The sequence below is a fragment of the Cherax quadricarinatus genome, chromosome 97, assembly GCF_038502225.1.
Source record: "Cherax quadricarinatus isolate ZL_2023a chromosome 97, ASM3850222v1, whole genome shotgun sequence".
NCBI classification, from domain to species: domain Eukaryota; kingdom Metazoa; phylum Arthropoda; class Malacostraca; order Decapoda; family Parastacidae; genus Cherax; species Cherax quadricarinatus.
In genome coordinates this window covers 12,246,981-12,269,872 of record NC_091388.1, presented here as the reverse complement: position 1 = coordinate 12,269,872, position 22,892 = coordinate 12,246,981, and the positions used below count along the sequence as shown (strand labels likewise).

Genomic DNA, 22,892 nt, shown 5'->3' with positions numbered 1-22,892 from the left:
GAAAGCAGTGAAGAGTTTTTACGAGGATAGTGAGGCTCAGGTTAGAGTATGTAGGAGAGAGGGAGATTATTTCCCAGTAAAAGTAGGCCTTAGACAAGGATGTGTGATGTCACCGTGGTTGTTCAATATATTTATAGATGGGGTTGTAAGAGAAGTGAATGCTAGGGTTTTGGCAAGAGGTGTGGAGTTAAAAGATAAAGAATCAAACACAAAGTGGGAGTTGTCACAGCTGCTCTTTGCTGATAACACTGTGCTTTTGGGAGATTCTGAAGAGAAGTTGCAGAGGTTGGTGGATGAATTTGGTAGGGTGTGCAAAAGAAGAAAATTAAAAATGAATATAGGAAAGAGTAAGGTTATAGGATAACAAAATGATTAGGTCACAAAAGACTGGATATCAGATTGGAGGGAGAGAGTATGGAGGAGGTGAATGTATTCAGATATTTAAAAGTGGACGTGTCAGCAGATGGGTCTATGAAGGATGAGGTGAATCACAAAATTGATGAGAGGAAAAGGGTGAGTGGTGCACTTAGGAGTCTGTGGAGACAAAGAACATTGTCCAAGGAAGTAAAAAGGGGAATGTATCAGAGTATAGTTGTACCAACACTCTTATATGGGTGTGAAGCATGGGTGATGAATGTTGCAACGAGGAGAAGGCTGGAGGCAGTGGAGATGTCATGTCTGAGGGCAATGTGTGGTGTGAATATAATGCAGAGAATTCATAGTTCGGAAATTAGGAGGAGGTGCGGGATTACCAAAACTATTATCCAGAGGGCTGAGGAGGGGTTGTTGAGGTGGTTCGGACATGTAGAGAGAATAGAACAAAAAAGAATGACTTCAGGAGTGTATAAATCTGTAGTGCAGGGAAGGCAGGGTAGGGATCGGCCTAGGAAGGGTTGGAGGGAGGGGATAAAGAAGGTTTTGTGTCCGAGGGGCTTGGACTTCCAGCAAGCGTGCATGAGCATATCTGATACGAGTGAATGGAGACGAATGGTTTTTAATACTTGACGTGCTGTTGGAGTGTGAGCAAAGTAAGATTTATGAAGGGATTCAGGGAAACCGGCAGGCCGGACTTGAGTCCTGGAGATGGGAAGTACAGTGTCTGCACTCTGAAGGAGGGGTGTTAATGCTGCAGTTTTATAACTATAGTGTAAAGCACCTCTCTGGCAAGACAGTGATGGAGTGAATGATGATGAAAGTTATTCTTTTTCGGGCCACCCTGCCTTGGTGGAAGCCGGCCTATGTGTTAATAAAAAAATAAAACAAAAAAAAAAACTGAAGGAGGACAAGCCGACTTACTTAAATATGTAAGCTACAGATGCAGGTCCATACCAATCACCTGCTTTCTTTCCCAGCTTCTGTCCAAAATGAACCAAGTTATGTAGAGAGAGTGGACAGTGTGGGGAAGGAGAGTCACCCAGCCAGCGCACGATACAACGATGAATCAGGTTATCTGCTCCCTGTGTTGAATTCTTGTTATATCTCCAGTCTGTAAAATAATATACACTATCACTTGTACATTTTTAAATAACCTAACCTATTGCATGTTACAGTACATCATTTACCATCTTTGTAAAACATACATCGTAGGAGTCAAGATTAATATTCTTCAGTAAATGGACACAGATGTAATTAATGTGGTATTTTATTGTGACAATGTTTTGCTCTTCGTGAGTTTTGTTGAGCTGTTGTGTTTGACAACAGATCTGTCAAGCTGTTATGCTTGACAGAGTTCCTGGAGAGCAAAACATTACCACAATAAAATGTCACATTAGTTGCATCTGTCCATTTACCTAATATGTATTTTGTCGGTAATTCTACCATTATTATTATGATTAACATTATTAGATTCAGAGAAGTGCTAAGCCCACTCTGGACATACAATGATTACAAAAGACAAAGGCACAATACCATGACTGCAACAATATACAAATAACCCACAGAAAGGAGAGAGGCTTACCATGATCATGTTTTGATCCCACTTGGACCATTGACAAAGTCACAGTGTGACTTTGTAAATGGTCCAAGTCAGACCAAAACATCATCATTAGCTTCACCCTGTGTTCAGGTTATTTGTGTAATGACTACAAAATGTACGACCCATGTGTGGTTTTGTCTAACAATGGTCTGAAATGCACTGTATGCTGGTGGCTTTCTTTGTGGCTAACAATATTTTATTACATGTAAACTACATTACTTGTACACTGCATAAAAGAAATAAAGTACAGAAGGTCCCCACATACACAGCACCTCTTCCATGTTCCACATTTTCGTTGACTTTCAACTGAGTCGTTGTTCCACCCACTGGCAGGTGAAACACGTTGAAAACTGTAGATGAATGGTTCAGAGAACCGACATGTTGTTAAATTAGACACATGTGCAACTCTTGGGTATCTTTATTGAGGATACCCAAGAGTTGCACATGTGTCTAATTTAACAAATTGAAAACTGCCTCAATTTGAAGGTAATGAAAACATGGAGCACCAACAAGAAGTGCTGTATATGCAGAACCTTGTTTGAATTTGAGTATACCTTCAATTCTTTTTGAGAGAGACCTTCAGCAACATCAACACATCTCCTTCAAGGGAATAATGTCAATGAAGATTTACTGCTCTGTTACTTTGCATGGAACATTAACACTCATTGTATTGGTCAAATATTATTACTGATCTAAATATGCATTTACGGATTTTATTACAACCAAAAATACAATATGGTCATTGAGGCTACCTTCTGGACATACATTTACACAAACTTAATTTAAGGGATCCAATATATATATATTTACACCCAACTGACTTACACTTCCTACTGGACATAACTGATACCCAGGTAACTTATACTTCCAACTGGACATATATTTACAGTAAGTTGGTTTACAGCACCTACTGGACAGATGTACCATGATGCCAGATACACACAAAATGGTACTTAAGAATTCCTACACAACATATTTACAACTTGCTCACTTAGGCTTCCTGCTACACTTACTTTTACATTATGATGATTTATGCTACTTATCACAAACAATGATGCTACCTACCACAAACATTGATACTACCTACCACACAAACATTTATGCTGTGTGGGAGGTAGCAGAAAAAGAGAAAATGAACAGCAATCTTTTTTAGACACAAAGAGAAACAATCGGACCAAAGAAAGAAACAAAAAGGGGAAATGCTACAGATGAGACAGATGGGCAGCACAATGGGACATACCAAACCAGGCATCAGACCATTAGCGCTGAATACACAAAAGCAAAGTCAGTACTGGAAAAACCAGGAGTATGTACACCAGGGGCCATACCAGGTAGTACATTACCAGTGGTACTAACGAAACACACAACAAAACAAAACATCCCAAATGGCAATTCCTGTTTTTTTTTTTTTTTAACAAGTCGGTCGTCTACCACCGAGGCAGGGCGACCCAAAAAGAAAGAAAATCACCAAAAGGAAAATACTTACATCATCATTCAACATTTTCACCTCACTCACACAATATCACAGTTTTTGCAGAGGTGCGCAGAATACAACAGTTTAGAAGTACAGTGGACCCCCGCTTAACGATAACCTCCCAATGCGACCAATTATGTAAGTGTATTTATGCAAGTGCGTTTGTACGTGTATGTTTGGGGGTCTGAAATGGACTAATCTACTTCACAATATTCCTTATGGGAACAAATTCGGTCAGTACTGGCAACCTGAACATACTTCTGGAATGAAAAAATATCGTTAACTGGGGGTCCACTGTTATTTTTTTTTTTTATTATTATCACACTGGCCGATTCCCACCAAGGCAGGGTTGCCCGAAAAAGAAAAACTTTTACCACCATTCACTCCATCACTGTCTTGCCAGAAGGGTGCTTTACACTACAGTTTTTAAACTGCAACATTAACACCCCTCCTTCAGAGTGCAGGCACTGTACTTCCCATCTCCAGGACTCAAGTCCGGCCTGCCGGTTTCCCTGAACCCCTTCATAAATGTTACTTTGCTCACACTCCAACAGCACTTCAAGTATTAAAAACCATTTGTCTCCATTCACTCCTATCAAACACGCTCACGCATGCCTGCTGGAAGTCCAAGCCCCTCGCACACAAAACCTCCTTTACCCCCTCCCTCCAACCTTTCCTAGGCCGACCCCTACCCCGCCTTCCTTCCACTACAGACTGATATACTCTTGAAGTTATTCTGTTTCGCTCCATTCTCTCCACATGTCCGAACCACCTCAACAACCTTTCCTCAGCCCTCTGGACAACAGTTTTGGTAATCCCGCACCTCCTCCTAACTTCCAAACTACGAATTCTCTGCATTATATTCACACCACACATTGCTCTCAGACATGACATCTCCACTGCCTCCAGCCTTCTCCTCGCTGCAACATTCATCACCCATGCTTCACACCCATATAAGAGCGTTGGTAAAACTATACTCTCATACATTCCCCTCTTTGCCTCCAAGGACAAAGTTCTTTGTCTCCACAGACTCCTAAGTGCACCACTCACCCTTTTCCCCTCATCAATTCTATGATTCACCTCATCTTTCACAGACCCATCCGCTAACACGTCCACTCCCAAATATCTGAATACATTCACCTCCTCCATACTCTCTCCCTCCAATCTGATATCCAATCTTTCATCACCTAATCTTTTTGTTATCCTCATAACCTTACTCTTTCCTGTATTCACTTTCAATTTTCTTCTTTTGCACACCCTACCAAATTCATCCACCAATCTCTGCAACTTCTCTTCAGAATCTCCCAAGAGCACAGTGTCATCAGCAAAGAGCAACTGTGACAACTCCCACTTTATATACATATGTATATACATATAAAGATACACAACATATCCCTCCAAACTGCCAGTATCCCAAACCCCTCCTTTAAAGTGCAGGAATTGTACTTCCAATTTCCAGGACTCAAATCTGGCTATATAAAATAACCACTTTCCCTGAATCCCTTCACTAAATATTACCCTGCTCACACTCCAACAGCTCATCAAGTCCCAAATACCATTCATCTCCATTCACTCCTATCTAACACGCTCACGCAAGCTTGCTGGAAGTCTAAGCCCCTCGCACACAAAACCTCCTTTACCCCCTCCCTCCAACCTTTTCGAGGATGACTCCTACCCCGCCTTCCTTCCCCTACAGATTACGCTCTCCATGTAATTCTACTTTAATCCATTCTCTCTAATTGACCAAATCACCTCAACAAACCCTCTTCTGCCCTCTGACTAATACTTTTATTAACTCCACACCTTCTCCTAATTTCCACACTCCAAATTTTCTGCATAATATTTACACCACACATTGCCCTTAGACAGGACATCTCCACTGCCTCCAACCGTCTCCTCGCTGCTGCATTTACCACCCAAGCTTCACATCCATATAAGAGTGTTGGTACTACTATACTTTCATACATTCCCTTCTTTGCCTCCATAGATAATATTTTTTGTCTCCACATATACCTCAATGCACCACTCACATTTTTTCCCTCATCAATTCTATGATTAACCTCATCCCTCATAAATCCATCCACCGACACGTCAACTCCGAAATATCTGAAAACATTCACTTCTTCCATACTCCTCCTCCCCAATTTGATATCCAATTTTTCTTTATCTAAATCATTTGATACCCTCATCACCTTACTCTTTTTCTATGTTCACTTTCAACTTTCTACCTTTACACACATTCTCAAACTCATCTACTAACCTTTGCAATTTTTCTTTAGAATCTCCCATAAGCACAGTATCATCAGCAAAAAGTAACCGTGTCACTTCCTATTTTGTATTCAACCCGTAAACGGTCCAAACGTATATATACGTTTTTTTCAACATTTGAAAGTATGTAAAAAAAGTAGATCTTCTTTTTTTTTTACATTTGAAAATGTGTAAAAAAACTAATCTACATAATTTTTTTTATTATATTTGAAAATATGTAAAAAAACATAGATCTACTTTTGGAGCACTACGCATATGAACGTAGATCTGCTTGGACCGTTTACAGGTTAATTCCCCATAATTTAATCCCACCCCTCTCCCGAACACCCTAGCATTTACTTCTTTTACATCCCCATCTATAAATATATTAAACAACCATGGTGACATTACACATCCCTGTCTAAGACCTACTTTTACTGGGAAGTATTCTCCCTCTCCTCTACACACCCTAACCTGAGCCTCACTATCCTCATAAACACTCTTAACAGCATTCAGCAACTTACCACCTATTCTATATACATATACTTGCAACATCTGCCACATTGTTCCTCTATCCACTCTATCATATGCCTTTTCTAAATCCATAAATGCAATAAAAACTTCCCTACCTTTATCTAAATACTGTTCACATATATGCTTCAATGTAAATACTTGATCCACACATCCCGTACCCACTCTGAAGCCTCCCTGCTCATCCGCAATCCTACATTCTGTATTTCCACAAATTCTTTCAATAATAACCCTACCGTACACTTTTCCTGGTATACTCAGTAAACTTATTCCTCTATAATTTTTACAATCTCTTTTGTCCCCCTTCCCTTTATATAAAGGGACAACATACGCTCTCCGCCAATCCCTAGGTACCTTCCCTTCTTTCATACATTTATGAAACAAAAATACCAACCACTCCAACACTATATCCCCCCCTGCTTTTAACATTTCTGTCATGATCCCGTCAGTTCCAGCTGCTTTACCCCCTTTCATTCTACGTAATGCCTCACGCACCTCTCCCACACTCACATCCTGCTCTTCTTCACTCCTAAAAGATGGTATACCTCCCTGGCCAGTGCATGAAATTACCGCCTCCCTTTCTTCGTCGTCATTTAAAAGTTCCTCAAAATATTCTCGCCATCTACCCAATACCTCCCTCTCCCCATCTACTAACTCCTCTACTCTGTTTTTAACTGACAAATCCATACGTTCCCTAGGCTTTCTTAACTTGTTTAACTCACTCCAAAATTTTTATTTTAATTAAATTTCTTGAGAGCCTCTCCCACTCTGTCATCCACTCTCGTTTTGCACTCTCTCATCACTCTCTTCACCTTTCTTTTACTCTCCATATACTCTGCTCTTCTTATAACACTTCTGCTTTGTAACAACCTCTCGTAAGCTACCATTTTCTCTTTTATCACACCCTTTACTTCATCATTCCACCAATCACTCCTCTTTCCTCCTGCACCCACCCTCCTATAACAACAAACTTCTGCCCCACATTCTAATACTGCATTTTTAAAACTATTCCAACCCTCTTCAACCCTCCCCCCCCCCCACTACTCATACCTGCACCAGTTCACCTTTCTGCCAATTATTCAGGGTATGAAATCAAATAAAAATGACAAAGTTAGTTATGTCAGTGGGCAAATGCCATGTTTGGGGCATTTACCGAAACGTGCACACAGTACGTTTTAAGCGGAGAGATAAAGATAGAAAACTATAACGTACAGATGTGACAGAATTAATAGGTCACAGGGAGGAGTAGGACTCTATGTAAAAGATACTTTCTGCTGCACAGAAGTACTGAACTCTATGAATGACACACTATTAGAAATTCTAGGCATTAACCCGTAAACAGTCCAAACGTATATATACGTTTTTTCAACATTTGAAAGTATGTAAAACAAGTAGATCTTCTTTTTGTTTTTTTACATTTGAAAATGTGTAAAAATACTTTGATCTACTTTTTTTTTTTGTTATATTTGAAAATATGTAAAAAAAACGTAGATCTACTTTTGTAGCACTACACATGTGAACGTAGATCTGCTTGGACCGTTTACGGGTTAAAGTTGAAAATAGGAATTTGGTAATTATCCTAGTATACAAACCACCACTAGCAACTGCTGAGGAATTCACAGGTCAGTTAAGGATGATAGATAGCTATCTGGATAGGCTACAAAATCCCACACCAAATATATTACTCCTTGGAGATTTTAACCCTTTGAGGGTTGACAGGCCGTCTCCGAGACTCGTTCTCTGGGTCGGCCAAATTAAAAAAAAAAAAAAAAAAAAAAAATTCTTATGAAAAGATAGAGAATCTTTTCCCAATCATAATGACACCAAAAATATGAAATTTGATGGAAAACTTACGGAATTATGCTCTCGCGAAGTTAGTGGTCTCGACGATTTTTATGGATCGGCGATTTTGCCCACTTTGAGCCCCATTTTCGGCCAGTTCCACTGTACTAGTCGACAAAAAACATGAATATTTCGCTAGAACCCCATTTTTTCTATTGAATGAGTGCAAGAAACCACCCATTTACCAATTTCAACTATCCAATACAGTGGTCAGAATTTAGCAATTTTGCCAATTTCACACAAATTTCAAAAGATGCCAATTTCCAAATAGGGTCCAGGACAAACAAGAAATACATTCCTGGCACTAAAATGACATTTCCTCTGTTCATTAGTCACGTCTCAAGGCCCCTCTTACATTCTTTTGCTTTCCACTTTGAATTTTTATTCTCACAAAAAATAGAAGATTTACTGTTATGCAGACTACTGCATAAGTGTAAAAAATGGTATGAATCATATTGGCGCACTTGCAAAAGAATATTAGACTCACCAGTTGACGTGTATTGAACGCTTGGCATCATTTGTTTACTTTTGAACTTTGGTAAAAATCGAACATTTCTGCTACTTTGAGCTCAATTTCAAGGTACTTTTCATTGTAAAACCAGTCAAAATCATCTCAGTTTCTATGATATGCCTTCCATTCTATAAAATGAGACCAAGAAAACTAGAATACAACAATAAATACCATACGAAATTACAGTGCAAAGTCGCTGTTTTATTCCAGAAAAAGGTCAAATTTTTTTTTTTCTCATTATGCACTGTGTGCTGCAAGATTTTTTTTATACCATGCACACTGACCACATACACCCATTCTTTCATATGGAGGCCTACCAGCTTTCTCCCACTAGGTTTGAGGGCGCTTGAATTTAGGCGTACTAGTACGTCAAAAACCCTGGGTCGTAAGCCGTACTAGTACGTCCAAAACCCTCAAAGGGTTAATCTCCCTCATGTAAAATGGCGCATTATACCAGAAATATCTCCAGGAAGCACCCTGGTGCAACAGGCAGGTAATTAATGAGGCTTTATGAAAAGTACTCATTGAACTAACAGATTTGATATTCACAAACAACAAGGAACTAAACAGAGACATAACAGTTACAAAAACAATATACTCTGATCACATCATAGAATTTCAAATGAGCATTAACTCAGGGTTAGGGAACTGAGTCACTAATGTTAGAGACGGGATGTTCAGTAAGTTTAATTTTAACAAAATTGACAGGGAAAAAAGAAACCAAGAGCTATCAAGCATATCCTGGGAATCAGACAAGAACACCCTAAATCTCCACCAGTGCTTTGAGAAGCTGAATACAGGTATGTATGAAGCACGTACCATTGAGGAAACCCAGAATAAGATCAGATACAGAGATTGAGAGCATAGGAAATGGTACGGAAGAAGAAAATGGGTTACTTAAAAACACAAATATGCTACAACAGAGGAAAGATAGTCTCAGCCAAGAAATCACTGAATTACAGCAAAAACTTAGAATGTCATATCTAACAAAAGTACAAAAGGAACAAAGGGTCATACAGAATATTGCAAGAAACCAAAAATACAGTGGACCCCCGGTTAACGATATTTTTTATATGTTCAGGTGCCAGTACTGACCGAATTTGCTCCCATAAGGAATATTGTGAAGTACATAGTTTAGTCCATTTCAGACCCCCAAACATACACGTACAAACGCACTTACACAAATACACTTACATAATTGGTCGCACTGGGAGGTGATCGTTAAGCGGGGGTCCACTGTATTTCTATTCCTATGCAAAATCCAAGCTATGAACTAATTGGACCATTATTGACAGAAGATTCGAATACTGACAATGAACAGGAAACGAGTGAAATTCTAAAAGAACAACAGTACGAGCCAGTGTCCAGCAACCCACTAAATGACAGAAAATGTAGAAACATATTTCACTCCAGCAGAAGGCCATGCAGACCATCTAACTGACATTAATACGAATCCCATAGATTTCGAAAAAGAAATGGATAACGTGCCCATTCACTCAGCACCTGAACCAGATTCATGGAATGCCCTTTTTATAAAGAAGTGCAAAGTACGACTAGGACGAGCCCTCGGTATTCTTTGGAGAAAGAGCTTAGATCTAGGCGAAATACCAGAGGCCTTAAAGAGTGCAGGTAGTAAGCCACTAGCTAAAAATTACAGACCAGTAGCCCTAACTTCTCACATCATAAAAATCTTTGAAAGAGTGATGAGATTACAAATTTCATGGAACAGCACAACCAGCATAACCTGAACCAGCCAGCATGGTTTTAGAGCAGGATGATCATGCCTGTCACAGCTGCTGGACCATTATGACAGAATTACAGAGGCATTGGAAGATGACCAAAATGTAGATGTGATTTACACAGATTTTGCAACCACCAGACAGCAACCACCCAGGGAGGTACTACCGTCCTGCCAAGTGAGTGTAAAACGAAAGCCTGTAATTGTTTTACATGATAGGATTGCTGGTGTCTTTTGCCTGTCTCATAAATATGCAAGATTACAGGCATGTCTTGCTACTTCTACTTACACTTAGGTCACACTACACATACATGTACACGTTTATTTATACACATTCATCTGAGTTTTCTTTGATTATATCTTAATAGTTCTTGGTCTTATTACTTTTCCTTTTATATCCATGGGGAAGTGGAATAAGAATCTTTCCTCCGTAAGCCATGCGTGTTGTAAAAGTCAACTAAAATGCCGGGAACAATGGGCTAGTAACCCCTTTTCCTGTAAAGATTACTAAAAAGAATAAGAAGAAGAAAATTGTCAAAGTGGGAAGTCTGAATGTGCGTGGATGTTGTGCAAATGATAAGAAAGAGATGATTGTGGATGTTATGAATGAGAAGAAACTGGATGTCCTGGCTTTAAGTGAAACAAAGCTGAAGGGGGTGGGAGAGTTTCAATGGAGAGGAATAAATGGGATTAGGTCAGGGGTTTCAAATAGAGTTAGAGCTAAAGAAGGAGTAGCAATAATGTTGAAGGATAAGCTATGGCAGGAAAAGAGGGACTACAAATGTATAAATTCAAGGATTATGTGGAGTAAAATAAAGATTGGATGTGAAAAGTGGGTTATAGTAAGCGTGTATGCACCTGGAGAAGAGAGAAGTGTAGAGGAGAGAGAGAGATTCTGGGAAATGTTGAGTGAATGTGTGGGGAGTTTTGAATCAAGTGTGAGAGTAATGGTGGTTGTGGATTTCAATGCTAAAGTGGGTAAAAATGTTATGGAGGGAGTAGTAGGTAAATTTGGGGTGCCAGGGGTAAATGTAAATGGGGAGCCTTTAATTGAGCTATGTGTAGAAAGAAATTTGGTAATAAGTAATACATATTTTATGAAAAAGAGGATAAATAAATATACAAGGTATGATGTAGCACGTAATGAAAGTAGTTTGTTAAATTATGTATTGGTGGATAAAAGGTTGATGGGTAGGCTCCAGTATGTACATGTTTATAGAGGGGCAACTGATATATCGGATCATTATTTAGTTGTAGCTACAGTTAGAGTAAGAGGTAGATGGGAAAAGAGGAAGGTGGCAACAACAAGTAAGAGGGAGGTGAAAGTGTATAAACTAAGGGAGGAGGAAGTTCGGGCGAGATATAAGCAACTATTGGCAGAAAGGTGGGCTAGTGCAAAGATGAGTAGTGGGGGGGGGGGGAGGGTTGAAGAGGGTTGGAATAGTTTTAAAAATGCAGTATTAGAATGTGGGGCAGAAGTTTGTGGTTATAGGAGGGTGAGGGCAGGAGGAAAGAGGAGTGATTGGTGGAATGATGAAGTAAAGGGTGTGATAAAAGAGAAAAAGGTAGCTTACGAGAGGTTGTTACAAAGCAGAAGTGTTATAAGAAGAGCAGAGTATATGGAGAGTAAAAGAAAGGTGAAGAGAGTGGTGAGAGAGTGCAAAAGGAGAGCAGATGAAAGAGTGGGAGAGGCACTGTCAAGAAATTTTAATGAAAATAAGAAAAAATTTTGGAGTTAAACAAGTTAAGAAAGCCTAGGGAAAGTATGGATTTGTCAGTTAAAAACAGAGTAGGGGAGTTAGTAGATGGGGAGAGGGAGGGATTAGGTAGATGGCGAGAATATTTTGAGGAACTTTTAAATGTTAAGGAAGAAAGGGAGGCGGCAATTTCATGCACTGGCCAGGGAGGTATACCATCTTTTAGGAGTGAAGAAGAGCAGAATGTAAGTGTGGTGGAGGTACGTGAAGCATTACGTAGAATGAAAGGGGGTAAAGCAGCTGGAATTGATGGGATCATGACAAAAATGTTAAAAGCAGGGGGGGATATAGTGTTGGAGTGGTTGGTACTTTTGTTTAATAAATGTATGAAAGAGGGGAAGGTACCTAGGGATTGGCGGAGAGCATGTATAGTCCCTTTATATAAAGGGAAAGGGGACAAAAGAGATTGTAAAAATCATAGAGGAATAAGTTTACTGAGTATACCAGGAAAGGTATACGGTAGGGTTATAATTGAAAGAATTAGAGGTAAGACAGAATGTAGGATTGCAGATGAGCAGGGAGGCTTCAGAGTGGGTAGGGGATGTGTAGATCAAGTGTTTACACTGAAGCATATATGTGAACAGTATTTAGATAAAGGTAGGGAAGTTTTTATTGCATTTATGGGTTTAGAAAAGGCATATGATAGAGTGGATAGAGGAGCAATGTGGCAGATGTTGCAAGTATATGGAATAGGTGGTAAGTTACTAAATGCTGTAAAGAGCTTTTATGAGGATAGTGAGGCTCAGGTTAGGGTGTGTAGCGGAGAGGGAGACAACTTCCCAGTAAAAGTAGGTCTTAGACAGGGATGTGTAATGTCACCATGGTTGTTTAATATATTTATAGATGGGGTTGTAAAAGAAGTAAATGCTAGGGTGTTGGGGAGAGGGGTGGGATTAAATTATGGGGAATCAAATTCAAAATGGGAATTGACACAGTTACTTTTTGCTGATGATACTGTGCTTATGGGAGATTCTAAAGAAAAATTGCAAAGGTTAGTAGATGAGTTTGAGAATGTGTGTAAAGGTAGAAAGTTGAAAGTGAACATAGAAAAAGAGTAAGGTGATGAGGGTATCAAATGATTTAGATAAAGAAAAATTGGATATCAAATTGGGGAGGAGGAGTATGGAAGAAGTGAATGTTTTCAGATACTTGGGAGTTGACGTGTCGGCGGATGGATTTATGAAGGATGAGGTTAATCATAGAATTGATGAGGGAAAAAAGGTGAGCGATGCGTTGAGGTATATGTGGAGTCAAAAAACGTTATCTATGGAGGCAAAGAAGGGAATGTATGAAAGTATAGTAGTACCAACACTCTTATATGGATGTGAAGCTTGGGTGGTAAATGCAGCAGCGAGGAGATGGTTGGAGGCAGTGGAGATGTCCTGTCTAAGGGCAATGTGTGGTGTAAATATTATGCAGAAAATTCAGAGTGTGGAAATTAGGAGAAGGTGTCGAGTTAATAAAAGCATTAGTCAGAGGGCAGAAGAGGGGTTGTTGAGGTGGTTTGGTCATTTAGAGAGAATGGATCAAAGTAGAATGACATGGAAAGCATATAAATCTATAGAGGAAGGAAGGAGGGGTAGGGGTCGTCCTCGAAAGGGTTGGAAAGAGGGGGTAAAGGAGGTTTTGTGGGCGAGGGGCTTGGACTTCCAGCAAGCGTGCATGAGCGTGTTAGATAGGAGTGAATGGAGACGAATGATACTTGGGACCTGACGATCTGTTGGAGTGTGAGCAGGGTAATATTTAGTGAAGGGATTCAGGGAAACCGGTTATTTTCATATAGTCGGACTTGAGTCCTGGAAATGGGAAGTACAATGCCTGCACTTTAAAGGAGGGGTTTGGGATATTGGCAGTTTGGAGGGGTATGTTGTGTATCTTTATACGTATATGCTTCTAAACTGTTGTATTCTGAGCACTTCTGCAAAAGCAGTGATAATGTGTGTGTGGTGAAAGTGTTGAATGATGATGAAAGTATTTTCTTTTTGGGGATTTTCTTTCTTTTTTGGGTCACCCTGCCTTGGTGGGAGACGGCCGACTTGTTGAGAGAGAAAAAAAAAAAAAAAAAAAAAATTGACAAATGCAATCATGGGTGAGAGCGCACAAAGTGAGGGCCATGGGCATTATGGGAAAGGTAGGCAGATGGATTTTCGGGTTCCTAACACAGAGAACACAAAAAGTAGTAGTAAACAGAACAAGATCCAGTATCATCGGGGTAAAAAGCTCAGTGCCCCAAGGCACTGTCCTGGCACCTCTCATCCTCATAGCAGACATAGATAAAAACACCCGTCACACTTTCATATCATCATTTGCAGATGACACTAAAGTGAGCATCAAAGTCGTTACAGTAGAGGACACTGAAAAACTACAGGAAGACATAAGCAGGGTTTTCCAGTGGGCAGTGGAGAACAACATGATGTTCGATGGTGATAAGTTCCAGCTGCTTAGGTATGGAAAGAATGAAGAACTCAAAAGGAACACTGTGTACAAAACTCAACAGGGTCACCAACTAGAATGAAAGAAACACATAAAAGATCTGGGAATAATTATGTCGGCTGACCTTTCTTTTCAAGACCACAAGAAGATAAAGATCACAACAGCCAGGAAGATGACGGGGTGGGTATTGAGAACTTTCAAAATAAGGGAAATAATGCCAATGGTGACACTCTTCAAATCGCTAGTGCTCCCTCATTTAGAACATTGCTCAGTGCTCACAGCTCCATTCAAAGCAGGAGAAATATCAGAGCTGGAACAAATACAGAGATCGTTTACGGCTCACACTGAGCCAGTAAAGCACCTAAATTACAGTGGACCCCCGCATAACGATATTAATCCGTTCCTGAGAGCTCATTGTTATGCGAAATTATCGTTATGCGAATTAATTTTCCCTATAAGAAATAATGGAAATCAAATTAATCCGTGCAAGACACCCCAAAGTATGAAAAAAAAAATTTTACCACATGAAATATTAATTTTAATACACACAAACTGAAAAAGGCATGCACAGTTACATGACACTTACCTTTATTGAAGATCTGGTGATGATTGATGGGATGGGAGGAGGAGAGTCTTAGTGTTTAGAAGGGGAATCCCCTTCCATTAAGACTTGAGGTGTCAAGTCCTTTTCTGGGGTTACTTCCCTTCTTCTTTTAATGCCACTAGGACCAGCTTCAGAGTCACTGGACTTCCGTCGCACAGCATATCTGTCCATAGTGGCCTGTACCTCTCGTTCCTTCATGACTTCCCTAAAGTGTTTCACAACAGTGTCTGTGTAATAGTCACCAGCACGGCTTGCAATAGCTGTGTTAGGGTGATTGTCATCAAAAAAGGTTTGCACTTTAAGCCACATTCCACACATTTCCTTAATCTTTGAAGTAGGCAACTTCTTCAATTTCTCTCTCCCCTCCTCCGAAGCAGTTTCCTCAGGTGTGGCCTCTTGCTGTTGAAGTTGATGTAGCAGCTCATCAGTGGTTAGTTCTACATTGTCCTCCTCCACCAACTCTTCCACATCATCCCCACTAACCTTCAACCCTAAGGACTTTCCCAATGCCACAATGGATTCCTCAACTGGCATACTCCTCTCAGGGTTAGCCTGAAACCCTTCAAAATCCCTTTGGTCTACACATTCTGGCCACAGTTTCTTCCAAGCAGAGTTCAAGGTCCTCTTAGTCACTCCCTCCCAAGCCTTACCTATAAGGTTTACACAATTGAGGATATTAAAGTGCTCTCTCCAAAACTCTCTTAGAGTCAGTTGAGTTTCTGAGGTCACTATAAAGCACCTTTCAAACAGAGCTTTTGTGTACAGTTTTTTGAAGTTTGCAATGACCTGCTGGTCCATGGGCTGCAGGAGAGGAGTGGTATTAGGAGGCAAAAACTTCACCTTAATGAAGCTCCTGTCCCCATAAAGTCGCTCTGCCACGTCTGTAGGATGACCAGGGGCATTGTCTAACCCCCGGAGGCACTTAAGGTCTAATTTCTTTTCAGTTAGGTAATCTTTCACATTGGGGGCAAATGCATGGTGTAACCAGTCATAGAAAAAGTCCCTAGTGACCCATGCCTTACTGTTTGCCCTCCACAGCACACACAAATTAGCCTTGAGGATATTCTTTTGCCTGAACGCTCTGGGAGTTTCTGAGTGATACACTAATAAAGGCTTCACTTTGCAATCATCACTAGCATTGGAACACATCAACAGAGTAAGCCTGTCTTTCATAGGCTTATGTCCTGGGAGTGCCTTTTCCTCCTGAGTAATGTAGGTCCTGCTTGGCATTTTCTTCCAAAACAGGCCTGTTTCATCACAATTAAACACTTGTTCAGGTTTCAGTCCTTCACTGTCTATGTACTCCTTGAATTCCTGCACATATTTTTCAGCTGCTTTGTGGTCCGAACTGGCAGCCTCACCATGCCTTATCACACTATGTATGTCACTACGCTTCTTAAATCTCTCAAACCAACCTTTGCTGGCCTTAAATTCACTCACATCATCACTAGTTGCAGGCATTTTTTTAATTAAATCCTCATGCAACTTCCTAGCCTTTTCACTTATGATCACTTAAGAGATGCTATCTCCTGCTATCTGTTTTTCATTTATCCATACCAATAAGAGTCTCTCAACATCTTCCATCACTTGCGATCTCTGTTTCGAAAACACAGTTGAACCTTTGGCAAGAACAGCTTCCTTGATTGCCGTTTTGTTGCCCACAATAGTAGCAATGGTTGATTGGGGTTTATTATACAACCTGGCCAGCTCGGAGACACGCACTCCACTTTCATACTTAGCAATGATCTCTTTCTTCATCTCTATAGTAATTCTCACCCTTATTGCTGTAGGGTTGGCACTAGAAGCTTTCTTGGGGCCCATGGTCACTTATTTTGCAGATAAAATCACCAAAAACACTGTAATAATACGAAATGTTCTGATTGTATGCTTGGATGTTACCGCGGAGGCTGGCTGGTAAACAATGCCACCAGCGGAACATGTGAGGCTGGCTCAGGCCGCACATTAGACGCGTCTCGGACGAACAGCGTTGAGCGGGTTTTTTAGCGGTATGCGAGGCAATATCTTAGCGATAAAATGTATCGGTATGCGGATTTAACGTTATGTAATGCCAACAGTATGCGGGGGTCCACTGTACTGGGAACGCCTTCAAGTCTTGAAGGTGTACTCATTGGAGCGGAGGAGAGAGATATATGATAATATATACCTGGAAAGTACTGGAGGGGCTGGTCCCAAATCTGCACACTGCCATAACATACTGGAGTGAGAGATATGGGAGGAAGTGTAAAATAAACCCAGTGAGGAGCAGGGGTGCGGTGGGAACAATAAGGGAACGCTGTATCAACATTCCAGGTCCCAGACTATTCAACATCTTACCAGAAAATATCACAAACACTGCTAGAACAAGTGTAGAAACCTTCAAGAGGAAACCGGACAAGTATCTTCACCAGGTGCCAGATAAACCAGGCTGTGATGGGTATGTAGGGAAGTGGGCCTCCAGCAGCAACAGCCTGGTTGACCAGGCAAGCACCAGACAAGCCTGGCCCATGGCCGGACTCTAAGAGTAGTGAAACTCTCGAAGCTCTTCAAAGGTATATCAAAGGTGCCTACCACACAAACACTGATGCTACCTACCATACAAACATTGATGCAGTGTTAAGTGTAAGGTTTTCATTTGAAAATACATATAGAGTAAGAGATTTCCAAAACATTTTAACCCACTCTGGCTTTAATTTGCATCTCTTATTACTTAATACAGATAAAATCAAACTATGTACAACACAGCAACAACTTACAAACACGACCACATAACAAACTTTCCAGACACTTACAGTAAAACCTCAACATAATGGATTGAAAGGGGGTGTCCATTGTATCAGAATATTAAAAAACAAAGTACAATAAAATGCACTCTACTGTATACCTAACATGGCAGTACGTACTTGTTACACAATTTGGGTATACTCGCATAAACGTCGAAAATAACTAAAAGTACAATTTACTCGGAATTCTGACCATATTTTTAAAAGTCTGTTATACGAGTATTTACTATACGAGGTGGGCAAGGAAACTGGTCTATTATCACTTCATTTAAACTATTTCAATAATTAACCACTCGATTAATTTGTCTGTCAAATCCAGTAAAGAGACTGAATGTAATTAGTTTACCTCTGGTGAGAAAATGTCGGATGAGAGAATGAGCCAGCATCATCTGTCCTGTCCTTAACATACAACCCCAGCCACAGTCAGTGGTCAGGGAGGAGTCTTGCAACGTTGCAAACTGTCGCCGGTACGTGCACCACACTAGACTGTGGAAGTGCTCCTTGAACGCCTCCATACCATGCCTCTCAACCTCTACAATCAAAACACTAATAAGACAAAATGGTCAATACTAAACATTTTGCTATTTTGGATTTTCAGGGACATTATAATCCACACAGTTATCATAACCTACTGATGAATAAATGATCACTTTTTAAATTAGATACGTGCCACTATATATACTTGTTTCATAGTAATCTCTGTATGTGTACTAAACTGAAAAAGACACTCGTGGCTAAACATTTCCTCTAATAAACTACATTTTTCACACTATAAATCACACAGCTATCATAACTTACTTATAAATAAATGAGCATTTTTTGAACTGATCTATATCACGATTTATATTATTCTTCGACTACAAAAATGTTACGTTACCTTCCTCTGAATTATCTTCGTCTTCACCTAAACATTTATGATAGACACATCCCAGCAGGTACACAGGAGAATCCCGGGAGAAATTTGTTTTGAGATTAACCGCCCAACCTGAAAAAAATCCAGACTGTAATCTCCTACTAATCACTGCTAAACACAGTAATCCTACAGATTTAAGCTGACAGAGCAAGACAGTCAGTCATTTTGCCAATTAAGCACAAAACGTTACTCGTCAATCCTAACCAGCCTGATAAGAAGGGCAAAAAAATTGTATTATGAGAACAGATTATCCAACTTACGAGGTGATATAAAAAAGACCTGGAAAACCCTATCAGAAATTCTAGGAACAAAAAAGATATCACGAAATAGCGAAATAAAATTAGCAAAATCAGATGAACCCCAACTCCCACCAACAGAAACAGCAAACAGACTCAATGACTTCTTCTCCACTATAGGACAAAACCTTGCCAATAAAATCCCAAGCTCAGATACCCCACCAAATGACTACCTCACTGGCAACTACCCGAACACACTGTTCCTAGCTCCGACTAACCCATACGAAGTCTCCCTTATTATCAACACGCTAAAAAACAAGGCAGGAGATTTAAATACCTTACCACCCTTTATATACAAAAAAGTGTCACAAGTGCTATCACCAATCATTGCAACACTCTTTAACAAATCCATTGAATCCTCCACCTTCCCTACAGTACTCAAAATAGCAAGGGTCACCCCGATCCACAAAGGAGGAGACCAAACAGAGTTGAATAACTATAGGCCAATATCCAACTTACACCCTCTCTCAAAAATCTTCGAAAAATTAATTCATAAACGAATCTACTCCTACCTTATCTCCCAAAACATACTCAACCCCTGCCAATTTGGATTCAGGCCAAATAAAAATACTAATGATGCTATTATACACATGCTAGAACATATATACACTGCAATAGAGAAAAAAGAAGTCCCACTGGGGATCTTCATTGACTTACGTAAAGCTTTTGATAGAGTTAACCATGACTTGCTCCACGTAAAATTGTCACACTATGGTATAAGAGGGCACTCCCTCAACTACCTCAAGTCATACCTCAGCAACAGAAGCCAATATGTGTATGCAAATGGGGCAAACTCTTCTGCACAACCAATTACAGTTGGTGTCCCACAGGGAAGTGTCCTTGGCCCTCTTCTCTTTCTCCTATACATAAATGACCTACCAAATGCTTCGCAATTACTCAAACCCACACTATTTGCAGATGACACTACATACGTCTTCTCCCACCCGAGCCCAGTCACGCTAGCCAATACTGTAAATACCGAATTACAGAAAATATCTACCTGGATGAGGACTAACAAACTTACACTAAACATTGACAAAACCTACTTCATTCAGTTTGGTAACAGAGCTACAGATGTCCCTCTTAACATAATGATAAACGGATCACCTATCACAAAGCTAACAGAGGGAAAATTCTTAGGAATCCACCTTGATAATAGACTCAAATTTCATACACATATACAACAAATTTCTAAGAAAATTTCCAAGACTGTAGGCATACTATCGAAGATACGGTACTATGCTCCACAGTCAGCCCTCCTGGCCCTATATCACTCTCTTATTTACCCCTATCTCACCTATGGAATTTGTGCATGGGGCTCAACAACAAGTAACCATCTCAGACCACTAATTACCCAACAAAAGGCTGCAGTTAGAATGATAACAAATTCTCACTATAGGCAGCACACTCCACCAATATTCTATACACTAAACCTACTCACCATACAAAACATTCATACTTATTACTGCACCTATTACATACATAGAACACTTAACTCTGATATTAACCCTCCCCTCAAACATCTCCTTGCCAACCTCAACAGAACACATGACCATAACACAAGGCACAGATCACTCTTTGATGTTCCTCGTGTCCATCTCACACTATGCAAAAACTCAATGCACATAAAAGGCCCTAAAATCTGGAACTCATTACCTGTAAATATAAAAGAAACACTACCTGTTTATAAATTCAAGTCTCTTCTCAAAGATCACTTACTCACCCAAAACCAAATAAATACTGAATAACTGAACCTTATAAATTGTATATCTTAAATGTTTCTCACAATTATATCACATAAATGTTAAACCTAAAACCCAATCTAACTTTATTATTTTTTAAATACACTACCTAACAGAATACTCCATTCTACTGAATGTACAACAATGCATACAACCATATGACCTGTCTTTGTAATACTCACTTGTGCTTTATAGTAATCTGTTTACATTAAAGTTTTATCACTGATGTCATCATTGCTTAGTTCATCTTAAGTTAATTTTAAGCCAGCCCGTAATGCTATGCATAGTATAAGTGGCTTTGGCATGCTGCTCTTATCTGTATTTTTTGTACCTCTGTATGTGTGCTCAAATTTTTAAATAAATAAATAAATAAATAGATGGCCAAAAATCTATCAACATAAAATTCTAATTGATACAGGATATGAGGCACCACAAGTAAACAAAAATAATAATTTTAAACTGGCAAAAATGTATTAGCAATTTGCAAGTCAAAACTAATAAACTAACGAAGATATCTACATCATTCAAATAATCTTTCGTAAACTATTTCGACAGCTAATGTGTATAACTCTGACATATGTATAGCTAACATGATGCAAATGTAGATTTTTCAGTCATGATTTCTACATATATAAGCTCAACTTTTAAATAATTGTTGCTATGATACTAGATTAAAAAGAATTACAATTAAAGTCTTATATAATTCCACTAGCTTTCTTTTATAATACAAAAGACTGGTAAACAAATCTGTTATGGTCTGCTGGACGTCAACGTATACAGTGTATTGGAAAAAGACTTCGGAACACTTCTTGACCTTAAACTGACAGCCAAACACTGTATGCATCACAGATATACTGTTCAAACATCAACTATTTCATCATTCAAGGCAATTTTACATCTTGCAAACATTGCAAAATTGCACTAGCAATCTTGCTTCCCACCTCCACCACAAGACAAACACAGCCCATGGCAAACAATGTAATAATGAGCATTTTTGGCCGGCATGTTACTTACCCCATTTTATTTACCCCAACCTCATATCAATGTTGTTATTAACATTAAATTATTTGAACCTGACCTAAGATAACTTTTGTTGGATTAAACTTACGTTCATATTACAAGCTTTAGGCAATGTGTCCCATTTATGATGCAAAATAAAAACATACACCATTTTAACTGGGAAATATACAGTAGACCGTCAGGTAATGCACCGTCCGTTAACACATTTTGCAAAATTGTGGCATATTTTCGGAGGAAATGCCATAAACATCACTTAACGTGGTCGAGTACATGTAGGGGGAATGTGGCATGTGCCACAATCTTTTCCCTCTGCCTCATAGTGAACCTACAGCCCAATCCATTGTCTTGTATAATAGAGGGTGGGAGTGAGCAAGCTACTGGGTGGGAGAGGGCAAGCTACTGGGTGGGAGTGAGCAAGCTACTGGGTGGGAGAGGGCAAGCTACTGGGTGGGAGAGGGCAAGCTACTGGGTGGGAGTGAGCAAGCTACTGGGTGGGAGAGGGCAAGCTACTGGGTGGGAGTGAGCAAGCTACTGGGTGGGAGAGGGCAAGCTACTGGGTGGGAGCGAGCAAGCTACTGGGTGGGAGTGAGCAAGCTACTGGATGGGAGTGGGCAAGCTACTGGGTGGGAGTGGGCAAGCTACTGGGTGGGAGTTAGTGAGCGAGGACTAGGTGAAGAAGGGTGAGTGAAGGTATGAACAAAGGATTGAAAGTGGCTCTCGCTGCCATCCCGTGTTTTCTTCATACACTGTGCATACCATCGGGCACTGCAACATACACCCACTGGTGTAAACATGCGTACAGAGAGGCAGGTGAGGATATGACCTTGATAATATGCTGGTTTCTTTTTCTGTCTCATAAACACGCTAAGATAACAGGGATATCTTGCTATTCCTACTTACACTTTGGTCACACTTCACAGACACGCACATGCATATATATATATACATACATCTAGGTTTTTCTCCTTTTTCTAAATAGCTCTTGTTCTTTTTTATTTCTTCTATTGTCCATGGGGAAGTGGAAAAGAA

General features: G+C 39.9%; 1 protein-coding gene across 3 annotated transcripts in view; it reads right to left on the bottom strand.

Annotated features, from left to right (window-relative positions):
* The window catches only part of LOC128704992 (cysteine protease ATG4D), a 77,531-nt gene that overhangs the window by 43,358 nt on the left and 11,281 nt on the right, over window positions 1-22,892 (bottom strand). For 2 of the 3 annotated variants that reach the window (XR_011394755.1, XM_070105223.1), the window contains exons 3-5: window positions 18,770-18,877; window positions 18,239-18,424; window positions 1,297-1,486 (exon numbers count right to left, since the gene is read on the bottom strand). Coding sequence is in view for 2 of the 3 variants with exons in the window: in XM_070105223.1 (XP_069961324.1) it covers window positions 1,297-1,486; window positions 18,239-18,424; window positions 18,770-18,877 (484 nt within the window). In the remaining variant the exon portion in view is untranslated. The remainder of the gene's footprint in view (window positions 1-1,296; window positions 1,487-18,238; window positions 18,425-18,769; window positions 18,878-22,892) is intronic. The other variant, XM_070105224.1, reaches the window with a different exon arrangement.